We start from the raw sequence: 15,165 nt of genomic DNA, 5'->3' as shown, positions 1-15,165 counted from the left end.
GTATAAAATCCTTGTGTGATTTTCATTTTGAAAAGCGCTTATTTTTCCAAACAATTCAAACCCCCCCTTTCTTGTTTTTCTCACCTTCATAAACATCATTCTCTCTTTCATTTACTCACTTTTCTTAATATATGCGAAATAGTCAACTACGTCGTTCATTGTCGGACGGAGGGAATAACATAGAACAAGTTTTCATAGCATATGATCATTCTTTGAAACTCACACTATCACATTTTTCTATATTGCATAATTAAACATGGTATAACATATTTCCTTATCATCATTAATGTAAATTTATGTCAAATTTTAATGTAAAAAATTACGCCAAATTTCCTATTTAAAATGGACTAACAGTAAATTTATATCAAATTTTGATATAAAAAATATATTTTAAAACTACAGAATTTAATAATAAAATATAAAAAGTTATTTACAATAAACATTTTTTGGGAATGGGATGCCACACTTATATGTTTTATGTGTTACAAACTTATTGATATTTGATGAAACTTTGATGATAATTTTTATTTCAAATAAAAAATCCACTTGTACCACTAGTTCATGCGTCAGGGTAGAGTAAAGCTTAAGGTTGTTACTAATGATGGAAGTGTTTAAAGTAACACTGCATTATAATAATAAATTAAGTTCTTAACACTAAGTCGTTGTAGTATAGTGGTGAGTATTCCCGTCTGTCACGCGGGTGACCCGGGTTCGATCCCCGACAACGGTGAAATTTTGTTTTATTTTTCATTATTTAAATCGTCTTCTTTGTGATAACTAACCGGACAAAAAAGCTTACATTATTAATTTTTCTTCCTTAGCGGGAGAACGAAGCTTCGAATCAATTTTCCACTTCAATGGCCACTCTTCCTGCTTCTCCTTCTCCACCTTGGCCAAACCCTAACCCTAATCTCAATTCAATTCCGAACCCTAATTTCCATCCTGATCAATCTCAAACCCTTGACTTCGATTCCCTAATGTCTCCACAATCTCACCATGCTTCCACCGATTCACCGGAGTCTCCCCCCGCCACACCGCCGTCGCTTCTTCAACTCTCCTTTAACCAGGACCACGCCTGCTTCGCTGCCGCCACTGATAACGGCTTTCGCATATATAACTGCGACCCTTTCCGCGAACTTTTTCGCCGGGAATTCGGTGGCGGAGGAATCGGCCATGTGGAGATGCTTTTCCGATGTAACATATTAGCACTTGTCGGCGGTGGGTCTCACTCTCAGTACCCTCCCACCAAAGTCATGATCTGGGATGATCATCAAGGTACGTGCATCCGTGAACTCTCGTTCCGTTCTCCCGTTAGCGGTGTTCGGCTTCGGCGGGATCGAATAATCGTCGTGGTGGAGCAGAAGATATTCGTATATAATTTCGCTGACTTGAAGCTGTTGCATCAGATTGAAACCATTGCGAACCCTAAGGGGCTTTGTGAAGTTTCGCACTTGACAGATTCTCTTGTTCTCGCTTGCCCTGGTTTGCATAAAGGCCAAATTCGTATTGAGCACTTTTCCCAGAAGAGGACCAAGTTTATTTCTGCTCATGATTCGAGAATAGCTTGCTTCGCTCTCACGCTTGATGGGCAGTTTATCGCCACTGCCAGCACCAAGGGTACTCTGATTCGGATTTATGATGCTGAACTCGGCACACTACTTCAGGAGGTATATGCTATGACAAGTCAATTGTGTGATGTTTGTTGTTGATTAATCATGTTTCTTTAATTGGATTAGATACAATTAAGGGTTAATGTCTATATTTGTTGCTTTATTAATGTTCTGTTGTTTGAAGATTTGAATTTAATATGTGGGCCATTGAGATTTGAGACATTTTGGTTTTCTTGTATAAGTTTATTGGCTGTTGATTACAGGTAAGAAGAGGTGCAAATGCTGCAGAGATATATAGTTTGGCGTTTTCTTCCACTGCTCAGTGGTTAGCAGTTTCCAGTGACAAGGGTACTGTCCATGTTTTTGGCCTTAAGGTTAATCCCAATGTCCCTGAGAATGAAAACTCCCATGGGTCGTCGAGTTCAGATGCCGCCATTGCCTCACCTAGCTCGTCTCGCTCCTTCATTAAATTTAAAGGTAAATCTTTTTGCTGTTTTAATTTTTATCAACTTGAGTATTTCTTTCTATATTGATCATGTTTTAGTTTTATGATCTATTTTTTTCTCGGTTACAAAGCGAAATAGTTGTTAATACAATTAGCTGTTCTTGTTGCTCGAATGTTACTATGCGCTTGCAGGAGTGTTGCCCAAGTATTTCAATTCAGAGTGGTCAGTTGCTCGGTTTCACTTACACGAGGGCACTCAGTACACTGTTGCATTTGGTGTCGAAAAGAATACAGTCATAATTCTTGGCATGGATGGAAGGTATGATACGAGGAAGTGACAAATAATATATCTTGTCTAAGTTTTATACTGGTTCGCTTATAACACAAAGCTACTCCAGTCCACCCGGCCAAGGTGATTTCGCCTTCAACAAGGACTTAATCCACTAATCTTGAAAGATTGATTACAAACAACGTCTAAGAGAAAGATCTCTTAGTCCTCTCAAGTATACAGACTGCACATAGTCACTTGAGGAAATACAACAAAGATAGAAAACTTATGTAATCTAGAGTGCTTCTAAGATAAACAAATATTACAACAGTAAGAACAAAAAGTGTTTCACGTTTCAAGCAAAAGCTTTGTGAAGATTGAGAGAATAAAACGTTTTTATGTGTGTTGATGTTTCAGTATGTTCTTTTTGTGTTGTTGTACTTATGTCTCTCAATGTTGATTTGCAGTCCTTTATATATAGGATTGAAGTAGTCGTAAAAACTGATGGTCAATAATTTGAATTAATGCCATAACTTATATAGCTTCTTGCCAAGACAACTTTCTCTCCTTGAATGACTACTTTCCAAATATAGTTCCTTTTCATTTGAATTTGGAGTTAACGTCTCTTTCTGTATTAGGAATTCCATTTCCAAACCTTTATTTGAAGTTAACGTTACTCTTCCTTTATTTGGAAATCCATGATCAGAGTCTTCGTGTTTCTGGAGATCTTGGAATCTTGCTATCTAACTTCTGATGTTGATCTCTTTTGAGTTCTGATGGTTTCTTCAGATAGCGCTGAGAACTTCTGGAGTTTGACATACCGTTGTTCAGAGTCAGAACTTCTAGAGCGTACTTCTTGTTCAGATGCTTCTGATATTTTGCTGTTTTGCTCAGAGTTAGACTTTCTTGAACGTGTTTCTACTTCAGATGCTTCTGGTCTTCTGATAATTTGTATCTGATATGATTCTGTATCTGATGATTTCTTCCTTCTTTCCTTAGAACCCTGCACACTTAGAAACTTTTCGTTAGGGTGCCATTTTTGGTTTCATCCTTTGTTATCATCAAAATCATGGAATCTGTTGTAGAACAATTTTTGTTCTTACATCATGATGGTTCTAAGCGATACAAAGCTCGACTAGTTGTCAAAGGATTTTAGCAAAAAGAAGGAGTTGGTTACACTGAAATCTTTGCTCCAGTTGTGAAACTCAATACTATCAGATCAGTTTTAAGCATTGTGGCCAGCAAAGAGCTCTACCTTGAGCAATTGGACGTGAAGACTGCATTTCTTCACGGAGACTTAGATGAGGAGATCTACATGCACCAACCTGAAGGTTTCTTAGAGGAAGGTAAACAGAATAAGGTGTGCAGATTAAAGAAGAGCTTGTATGGCCTGAAACAAGCTCCAAGACAGTGGTATATGAAGTTTGAAAGCTTTATGCACAAGGAAGGTTTCCAGAAGTGCAATGCCGATCACTGTTGTTTCTTCAAGAGATATAAGTCCAATTACATCATTTTGCTACTCTATGTCGATGATATGTGTCATACCCCAAAAATTACCCATCATTTTTCCTAAAAAAAAAAAAAAAAAAAAAAAAAAAAGAGAAAATTTTTTTTTTAATTAATTAATTAATTAATTAATTAATTAATTAATTAATTAATTAATTAAATAATTAAAATAAATAAATAAATAAAATATAACAAATTATTTTGGACTTGGGTCTCCCTCAGTCCAAGCCCATTACCCACGAAATTAGTCTATAAATACTGAAGTTTCAGTAGGGGGAGTGAGACTTGGAGTTACACTGGGAGATTCACTGGAGAAAGAAGGAAGAGAAGCAAAACACTCTGAGGTTTCCTTGGAACAAACCTTGAGGAAAAAGAAAGAAAGAGAACAGAGAAGGACGGATAGAAACTTTGGCATAGGAACCCTGCCTACCCGGAGAATTCAGAGTAAAGAAACCCTGAAGGCAGCCCATCTGCACCGAAGCCATCGCCGTCCAATTCCCGCTGCCTAACTTATTCCGATACTACAAGTGGTCAATCCCTTCAACCTTGAATTGGCAAACAGGTTTTGCGTATCTCTATTGTTTATACTTTCAATTGGCCATATCTACATATATAATGCATCATGATTAAATGTTGATATATAATTTGCTTTCGTATGGGAATTTAAATATGCCTGAATACCCTGAATGTTTGATCATGTTATTCCTGTGATAAAATGCCATAAAATTCAAAGTTCCTAACGTGGGGCTGTTTTCAAATTCAAAATCCGTGGCCGCTCGCTAGCACATCGCTAGGCGAGCCTGGGGCGAGTATTCGCCTGGCCTTCGCTAGGCGAGGCAGAGGCGAACGAGACAGTAGCTGACTTTTCTATTCTTTTTTTTTTATGTTTTATCATAGCCATGCATTATTCATCCTATCCTATTTATTGTTGTGATATTTCTCCGGTGTAATCTTCGATTGCACCCTGATTTGGTGTTCTGACATGTTTCTTTTTTTTTTGAGTTTCGTAAAGGTTCACATATCCCAGGAAAAGGTTATTGGCTAGGTATTCCACTTTATTTGTGGGATACCCTTGTGGAGTTTCACCCTAAATTAATTTTTAATGTATTAATTTCTAATGTATTAATTTTTTAATATATTATTTTTAATAATTTTAATGTGGAGTTTCATCCTAATTATATAATTAATTGTAAAACTTTGCCTTTGAATAAGTGATCTTGGACCTCTCTTTGTTGCCTTACGATTACGATATTACGGTCATGTCCCGCGAACGTGGGGATACCCTTAGCAAAGACCCTTCGGTTAAATCATCATAAAATAAATTATAGTCCCTCGGATGTTGCCTTCGAATATACAACTTTGTCCCTCGATGACCCTCCGATGTTGCCTACGGTTAAAAGATGATAGTCCCTTCGAATGCTAAGGTATCCTCGTAACTGTTGCCTTCAATGACCAATCGATGACCCTACGATGACCCTTTTACATCCAAAGGATAAAACTACTTATTTCTCAATAATAAGGACAGTTTTACCCTCATAAGGATAGGAAATACTCATAAAGACCTTGGGTCGGTATAACTCTTAATTGTTGGCTCACAATCTAAAAACAATTTTCACACCTCACACCTTTCAAAATATCTTTAGAAAATCACCACTTGGTATATATTCATACTAGAATCATTACCGAGTTATATTTTTCTAAACAATTTCCAAAACTAAACGAGATAACTACTTTGTATATATTCATACAAGAATCATTACAAAGTTAAATTCTCTTTTCAAAACAATTTTTCTAAACAATTCACAAACACTTTTTTTTTTTTAAAAATAATATAAGTGATCGAGCAATTAAGAGCCCATGGATAACCATGGATACAAAGGGTGCTAACACCTTCCCTTTGTATAATGTACCTCCCGAACCCAAAATCTAAATTAAGGTCTTTCCTGTTCTTTTCCACCTTTCCTTATTGGATAAAAGAAAAGTCGGTGGCGACTCTTGCTAACCGCGACATTGCGATAAAAAACACAAAAAATCCAGTTCACCGTATGACAGAACTGGCGACTCTGCTGGGGAGCCTAAATATTTAAAAAGAGAGGTTACCTTAAAAACAAGATCACTTATTCAATTTGTCTGATTTATTTTTAAGGGATTGCTTGGGTATGTTATGCTTGAGTGAAAGATCCTACACCCGGATCTAGTGTACCTTAGGTAAGTAGCAAGAGATCATCGCGACTGTCCGGCGTATACTGGAATGGTCAAAATGATGGCTACGGTTAATGTGGCACTTTGGATGTCCTGATGTTCCTCATGTTAGTTGAGGAAATATTTGGCATTCGCGTGGTGTCATAAAAGCATTAACCAGACCTTTAGAACCCTAATTGACTCATCCTGGCCATTAGAAAGTAGTGAGATAACTGGCTTCGGTTCCGACTGGAGTTGGTTGAGACTCGATACTACACTCTTTGAGATTGGACTTTAGGGAAGCTTCGGTCAACCACTTGGTGTTGCACTGAAGTGGACTTAAGGAAAGGTCAATGATTTGAGATCCTTCTAGAACCCGGTTACTATTCTAAGACAGGTTGAACCAACCAAACTTCAGTGGGGAGGGTATTTACCTATGGAACTCACGCAAGCCTTAAAACCTAGGAATGATTGTTGTGTGACTTGCTTGTGCTTGTTATTTATCTAACAACATGACATCATAACAACATAACATCATAACATCATAACATCATGGCATTGTACTAACCATTTCAAGGATTTAGGGATTTAACTCTGCTAAAAAAAAAACAGAAAAAACAAAAACAAAAGCAAAAACAAAAGAGAAAAGAAAAAAAAAGCTCTTTTTGTTAGTTTATGCAAAGTTAAATCCCGAAAGTCCTTGAAAACATTTCATACATTGCATTGCATCGCATAACAGGTATTCTAAAGGATCAGTGTTCTCACGATTTTCCTATCAAACAGATTCCAGCAGATTCAAACAGATTGAACAATGGCTCTCGAACAAACTGTCAAAGATCTCCAGGCCCAGAATGCTCAATTCCAGGAAATGATGCCGAGCTTATCTAAGGGGCAGGAAGAACTGAAAGCTCTTTTGATGGAGAAGAAGAAGGACCAGAAACCTGTGGGTTACATCAACCCGGGGAGAAGGCTTAAGGGACAGGTTACAGGAGTCAAGATTAGAATTCCGAAGGATTCAGAAGAAGAGACCGAGAATGATTCGGAAGATGAGAATCCTAATCTCGTCAATTCTGAGGACGACGATGAAGATTATGAACATGAACAGTACTCTCCGAAGGATGATAAGTACAAGTTGCTGGAAGAACGTATGCTAGCTATGGAGGGGCAGAAAGTGCCCGGTCTGGATTTCGAAAACTTGGGTCTGGTCTCTGATGTGGTCATTCCCCGCAAATTCAAGGTTCCCATTTTCACTAAGTATGATGGTGCCTCTTGTCCTCAGATGCATCTAAGGGCTTATGTGAGAAAGATTCAGCCGCACACTACTGATAAGAAACTGTGGATCCATTTCTTCCAAGAGAGTCTGTCTGGCACACAGTTAGAGTGGTATTATCAGCTTGAGAGCTCTAACATCCGCACATGGACTGATTTAGCAACAGCTTTCTACAAGCACTACCAGTATAATTCTGAGTTAGCGCCTACTCGGCTACAGCTACAAAATATGACTATGGGCTCTAAAGAAAGTTTCAAAGAATATGCTCAAAAGTGGAGAGATTTGGCTGGCAGAGTCAAACCCCCTATGACTGATCGAGAGTTAGTGGACATGTTCATGGGTACACTGACTGGCCCATTCTACAGCCATCTACTGGGAAGTTCCTCGTCAGGTTTCACTGAACTTATCTTGACAGGTGAACGGGTTGAAAGCGGCATTCGAAGTGGAAAGATACAGGCAGCTACTTCTGCAAGCACCAAAAAGTCCTATCAGGGAAAGAATGAATCAAATGTTGTGTACAGTGAGAGGAAGCATAACAAGAAGAATCGTGACCATACTATTGGGGCAGTTACAATTGCCGCACCGCCATCTCAGAACTTCCAACACAGACAAGACAGGTCGAGAAGACAGTTTACCAAGATCAATATGACTTTAACCCAAGCACTGCAGAGTATGTTAAAGGCCAATTTGATTACCCTCAGAGGCCCTCCTGCAAATCCCAACACTACTTCTCCTCGTTATAATCCCAACGCCAGGTGTGCCTATCACTCCGATAGCCCCGGGCATGATACGAATGATTGCTGGTTGTTGAAGAACAAGATTCAGGATATGATCGACGCTGGAGAAATTGAATTTGATCCTCCGGCGACCCCCAATGTCATCACAGCACCTATGCCTAATCATGACCAGAATGTTAATGTTGTGGACGACAATTCTCACGTTACTGACGTTGCTGATTTAGCATCTCCTCTCCTGATCGTTAAGAAGAATTTATTGCAAGCTGGTTTATTTCCAGGTTGTGCTGAAGATTGCGATCTCTGTGTACTCCGACCCAATGATTGTTTGAAGTTGAAGAACGGCATTCAACGGCTGATGGATGATCGTACAATTCTATTTGAAAGGGTTCCTAAGGTGGACAACTCTATTGAAGAGGTATCTGTGATTGCTAGGTCCAAAGCTCCAGTGAAGATTACCGCTACTAGAGTGCCTGTGAAGATTACCGCTGAGCCCAAAGTGGCTCCCCTGATTATTACCGCACCTGGCCCCGTGCCATATTCCTCCAGCAAAGCTATTCCGTGGAACTATGGAGGCGACGTTTACATCCATGGCATAAAGCAGGTTGGTAGTTCTGCTAATCCTAATGATATTGTGGGGGCTAGTAAAGTTACTCGAAGTGGAAGGATCTACTCCCCAGAAATCTCACCTCCCGCTCCCGAAATTCGAGGAAAAAGACCAGTCAATCCTCCTCAGTCAGAGACATCGGTCGAAGTTACTTCTGAAGATGTTGCCAAACAGGAAATGGAAGAGATGCTGAAAATCATCCGTAAGAGCGATTTTGATGTAGTGGAACAATTGGGGCATACTCCGTCTAAAATCTCAATGTTGTCCTTGTTATTATCCTCTGAATCCCATGCCAATGCATTGATGAAATTCTTGAAGACCGCTCATGTGCCTCAAGAAACATCCGTCGATCAATTCGAACATTATGTTGCTAATTTGACTGTTGACAATGGCCTAGGCTTTTCCGATGCTGACCTGACGCCAGCAGGAAAGAATCACAATAAAGCTCTGCATATCTCCATCGAGTGTGAGGGGATCACCCTGGCTCACGTGTTGATCGACAACGGCTCTTCCTTGAATGTGCTCCCGAAAGCTGTACTCGATAAATTTGACTACAAAGGCATTGAACTGAAACCTAGTGATGTTGTGGTGCGTGCTTACGATGGTGCGAAGAGTGTTGTCTATGGTGAAGTGGTTCTCCCTATCAAGATAGGACCTCAAGTCTTCAACACTACCTTTCACGTGATGGACATTCGTCCCGCCTACTCCTGCTTGTTGGGGCGCCCTTGGATCCATGGGGCAGGTGCGGTAGCTTCGTCGCTTCATCAAAAGCTGAAGTATCCAATAGCAGGCATGGTTGTCACTGTATGTGGAGAAGAAGAGTATATTGTCAGTAGTGTGCAAGCCTTCAAATACGTCGAGATGGATGGTGAATTCTTTGAGACTCCTTCTCAGTCATTTGAAGTGGTTCCTCCACCCAGTCCTGTCCTTAAGCCAACTCCCCTTGTGCCCAAGGTTGTTCGTGCTCCCCCTGTCATGATCTCTCTGAAAGATGCTCAAGCCGCGATTGAAAATGGTGATCGTGCTGGTTGGGGTCAACTGATCAATGTACCGTACAAGTCTGATAAAGCTGGCCTGGGGTTTAACTCTGGAAAGATAGTCAAAAATCAGATTAATGCTATGGAAGATGCTGATAGTGATTGCGACTTGGATAGCTGGATTTTCCCAACAATTGGTGACGAACTCAACAATTGGAAGACTGAAGACATTATCCCGATTTCCTTTAGTCAGGAGTAATTGTTATTGTTTATTCTAGAATTGCAAATTTTAATTTTCTTTTACAATCAAACTTCTTAAAGCATTGTGTCTATGCCCGAGGCACAATGGCTAATTTGTTAGGGGTTTGTCATTTTCATAAGCATATTCATATTCAATAGATCAATGGACTTTTTGCATTCAAATATTGCGCTCTTTATCTTTCCTGTCATTTTTCAAACAAGCTATGTTTCTTGCACACACTCACGTAACAATTTGCCGATCCATATCCACTCTGGATCCTGTTGGTAATGACTCTGCTACTGTTCATTATGACTTTGAAAATCCGATCTACCAAGCCGAGGATGGAAGCGAGGAAGATTGTGAAGTCCCTGGAGAACTTGCCCGACTACTGCAAGAAGAAAAGACTATACAGCCGCATGAGGAATCAATTGAAATTGTAAATCTGGGTACTGAAATAAACAAGAAAGAAGTCAGAGGTTTCTTGGGGCACTCAAATTACATTGCCCGATTCATTCCACACTTGACTGCTACCTGCAAACCCATCTTCAAATTACTGAGACAAAATCAAGAGATGGTATGGAATGATGAATGCCAAGAAGCTTATGACAAAATCAGGAAATATCGCCAAGAACCTCCAGTTCCGATGCCACCAGTTGAAGGAAGACCTTTAATTACGTATTTGACCGTGTTAGAAAATTCAATGAGGTGTGTTGGGGCAACATGACGAGTCTGGTCGAAAAGAGCATGCCATATACTGCCTTAGCAAAAGGTACCGACTGTGAAACAAGATACTCACAGCCCGAGAAAGCTTGCTGTGCTTTGGCCTGGGCTGCCCGCCGACTAAGACAGTATATGTTGAATCATACCACCTTATTGACTTCTAAGATGGATTCTATCAAATACCTATTTGAGAAACCTGCTGTCTCCTGAAAGAGTTATCACTGACAATGGTACTAATTTGAACAACAAGATGATTACTGAACTCTGCACGCAGTTCAAAATAAAACACCATAACTCTTCTCCGTACCGGCCAAAGATGAACGGCGCCGTGGGGACTGCTAACAATATCAAGAAGGTCATGCGAGAAATGACAGTAACATACAAAGACTGGCATGAGATGTTACCCTTTACTCTTTACGGTTATCGCACTTCAGTGCGCACTACGACAGGGGCAACTCCGTTCTCTTTAGTCTATGGAATGGAAGCCATCTTACTAGTGGAAGTTCAGATTCCCTCTCTAAGAATCATGAAAGAGGCGGGCTTAGATGAAGATGAATGGATTCAGACTCGACTCGATCAGATAAATTTGATGGATGAGAAGAGACTTGCGGCTGTATGTCACGGGCAGATATATCAGAAGCGCATGACCAGGGCATTCAACAAAAAGGTCAAGAGACAAGTGTATCAAATTGGCGACTTGGTAATCAAACGCATCATCCTACCACAAACTGACCCCAGAGGCAAATGGACTCCCACATACGAAGGGCCATTTGTAGTTAAGAAGGTATTCTCAGGTGGAGCCATGATACTCGCCACAATGGATGGTGAAGACTTCCCACATCCCGTGAACGCGGACATAGTTAAAAAATACTACGCATAAAAGAGACCCGCTAGATCGACGTATCTAGGCAAAAGTAAGGGCATCCCGGCGAACCAAAAGGGTTCGGGAAAAATTAGGGATATATAAAAAAAATGTACACCCGGCAAGTCGAAAACCTGAAAAGGCGGCTTGGGCAAAAAAGGGTATCCTGGTGGACTGAAAACCTGAAAAGGCGGTCCAGGCAAAAATTAGGGATTAAAGCGTATGACTATGTCCCGTTCTCAGTCAACTTTCATCCAAGTTCGAGGGACTGACCAAGCCAATCACTTCTATCCGACAGCAAGGGATGAGATGCTCGAAGACATAATGACAGTAGTAGGCTTAAAATCAATAGGACTTCTTCCACATAGCTTTCTCTTTGTTTTCGACAATTTCCTCTTACTAGGATTTCTGTCTCCTTGTACACAAATTGCCTGTTTATAGGCCTCCTTTCAAAATCAATACAACCCTCTTTCAAAAAAAAGATGCTTTTGTTTTTACTTTTCTGTTTTGTTTGCGTAAACGTCCATTGATTTAATTTGAATTAATATATGCATTTGAATATGACCAATGTTTACCAAAATACATGCATAGAATAGCAATAGCAATTACTACAAGACTTCAGGATCGAGGATAAGGTCTAACCATGCTTCCAATGAATCCGCTACCAATTCTCTTCCCCAGCAAGCCTATTTTTCCCAGAAGAAATTGGCAGTATTCCCCGGCACAGCCAGCTATTCCCCAACAGAGGTCGGCATCGCCAGACAGGCTGATCATCTCATCCATCTCCAGCCCGACTCTGTTGAATATTTCCACCATCAGACAGAAATCAAGCATCCCCAGCCGAGAAAGGGTCATCGACACAAATGTCTCAAATCAGTAGATAGGGATTTATTTTCCCCAGTAGAGTCCCCAAGTAGAACTTCTCATACGCATAACTCATTCATTACATCCTTTCACAACATACGCATGCATACAACATTCACATTTATTTTAGCATAACACGAAACATCTCATGCATCATGACATAGCATGAAGCTAACTTTTCTTTGCAGGTTATTTATCCTCCTGATATAGTCAAAATAAAAGGTTCATTCAGACAGACACCTTTATCAATCACATTCAAGATTCAGATACATATTTCAAATACAGTTCATGGGAACATTCATTCTGACAACACTTCGATATCCTCCTAATGATGGCATCTTTAAGCCCATCCCAGACATTTATTGCAAGTACAACATATACAGGTTATCAGATACAGCCTAACGTACGGTTCATTCTGATTCAGCCCAACATATGACTTCTTCAGCAACTCCAATGCGGTCTAACGTACGACCCATTTGGACCTTCAAATCCTCGGATACTGCCTAGCGTACGGTACGTTCAGGGGTGTAGTCTAGCGTACGACTACTTTCTTCTTCGGATACAGCCTAACGTACGGCTCATTCTGCAACTCAGATACGGTCTAGCGTACGATCCATTCTGAACTCCAGCAACTCCAACGCGGTCTAACGTACGACCCGTTTGGATCTTACAACCCTCAGATGCTACCTAACGTACGGTACATTTCTGAAGTGTAGTCTGGCGTACGACTACCGCTTTCATCATCAGATGCGGCCTAACGTACGGCTCATTCTGCAACTCAGATACGATCTAGCGTATGGTCCATTCTGACCCTTTATCCCCAACAGCATATGACACACTCCGACTCCCCAGCGAAGTCGGCAGCCTAATGGATGACTCATTATACGGTCTAACGTACGACCCAGTGTGGCACCCATGTCTTCAAATTGGCCTAATATACGGCGCGATCTGAAGCTTTCGTCATCAAACCTCCCGGATGGCACCTTTAAGCCCATCTCCATCAAGACCAACTGTCGATTCTCAAGTGCAAATTTTTGGGGCATTCTAGTGTTCAATAATCTTCCACCTCCAGACCACGAATGGCATACACGCCATCCTAACTCTCTCGGTTCAAGAATATTGAACAGGGGCAGCTGTCATACCCCAAAAATTACCCATCATTTTTCCTAAAAAAAAAAAAAAAAAAAAAAAAAAAAAAAAAAACGAAAAAAAAAAAAAAAAAAAAAAAAAGAGAATTTTTTTTTTTAATTAATTAATTAATTAATTAATTAAATAATTAAAATAAATAAATAAATAAAATATAACAAATTATTTTGGACTTGGGTCTCCCTCAGTCCAAGCCCATTACCCACGAAATTAGTCTATAAATACTGAAGTTTCAGTAGGGGGAGTGAGACTTGGAGTTACACTGGGAGATTCACTGGAGAAAGAAGGAAGAGAAGCAAAACACTTTGAGGTTTCCTTGGAACAAACCTTGAGGAAAAAGAAAGAAAGAGAACAGAGAAGGACGGATAGAAACTTTGGCATAGGAACCCTGCCTACCCGGAGAATTCAGAGTAAAGAAACCCTGAAGGCAGCCCATCTGCACCGAAGCCATCGCCGTCCAATTCCCGCTGCCTAACTTATTCCGATACTACAAGTGGTCAATCCCTTCAACCTTGAATTGGCAAACAGGTTTTGCGTATCTCTATTGTTTATACTTTCAATTGGCCATATCTACATATATAATGCATCATGATTAAATGTTGATATATAATTTGCTTTCGTATGGGAATTTAAATATGCCTGAATACCCTGAATGTTTGATCATGTTATTCCTGTGATAAAATGCCATAAAATTCAAAGTTCCTAACGTGGGGCTGTTTTCAAATTCAAAATCCGTGGCCGCTCGCTAGCACATCGCTAGGCGAGCCTGGGGCGAGTATTCGCCTGGCCTTCGCTAGGCGAGGCAGAGGCGAACGAGACAGTAGCTGACTTTTCTATTCTTTTTTTTTTATGTTTTATCATAGCCATGCATTATTCATCCTATCCTATTTATTGTTGTGATATTTCTCCGGTGTAATCTTCGATTGCACCCTGATTTGGTGTTCTGACATGTTTCTTTTTTTTTTGAGTTTCGTAAAGGTTCACATATCCCAGGAAAAGGTTATTGGCTAGGTATTCCACTTTATTTGTGGGATACCCTTGTGGAGTTTCACCCTAAGTTAATTTTTAATGTATTAATTTCTAATGTATTAATTTTTTAATATATTATTTTTAATAATTTTAATGTGGAGTTTCATCCTAATTATATAATTAATTGTAAAACTTTGCCTTTGAATAAGTGATCTTGGACCTCTCTTTGTTGCCTTACGATTACGATATTACGGTCATGTCCCGCGAACGTGGGGATACCCTTAGCAAAGACCCTTCGGTTAAATCATCATAAAATAAATTATAGTCCCTCGGATGTTGCCTTCGAATATACAACTTTGTCCCTCGATGACCCTCTGATGTTGCCTACGGTTAAAAGATGATAGTCCCTTCGAATGCTAAGGTATCCTCGTAACTGTTGCCTTCAATGACCAATCGATGACCCTACGATGACCCTTTTACATCCAAAGGATAAAACTACTTATTTCTCAATAATAAGGACAGTTTTACCCTCATAAGGATAGGAAATACTCATAAAGACCTTGGGTCGGTATAACTCTTAATTGTTGGCTCACAATCTAAAAACAATTTTCACACCTCACACCTTTCAAAATATCTTTAGAAAATCACCACTTGGTATATATTCATACTAGAATCATTACCGAGTTATATTTTTCTAAACAATTTCCAAAACTAAACGAGATAACTACTTTGTATATATTCATACAAGAATCATTACAAAGTTAA

General features: G+C 39.8%; 1 protein-coding gene across 1 annotated transcript in view; it reads left to right on the top strand.

Moving 5' to 3' along the window:
• The first annotated feature begins 769 nt into the window (after positions 1-769).
• LOC127132693 (autophagy-related protein 18a) overlaps positions 770-15,165 on the top strand; it is a 60,852-nt gene continuing 46,456 nt past the window's right edge. Inside the window, exons 1-3 of the mRNA XM_051061658.1 lie at positions 770-1,667; positions 1,874-2,087; positions 2,248-2,374. Coding sequence (XP_050917615.1) covers positions 858-1,667; positions 1,874-2,087; positions 2,248-2,374 — 1,151 coding nt within the window. The 5' untranslated portion in view covers positions 770-857. The remainder of the gene's footprint in view (positions 1,668-1,873; positions 2,088-2,247; positions 2,375-15,165) is intronic.

This window comes from Lathyrus oleraceus, chromosome 3, assembly GCF_024323335.1.
Source record: "Lathyrus oleraceus cultivar Zhongwan6 chromosome 3, CAAS_Psat_ZW6_1.0, whole genome shotgun sequence".
Taxonomy (NCBI): domain Eukaryota; kingdom Viridiplantae; phylum Streptophyta; class Magnoliopsida; order Fabales; family Fabaceae; genus Lathyrus; species Lathyrus oleraceus.
This window is presented reverse-complemented; position numbering and strand designations above follow the sequence as displayed.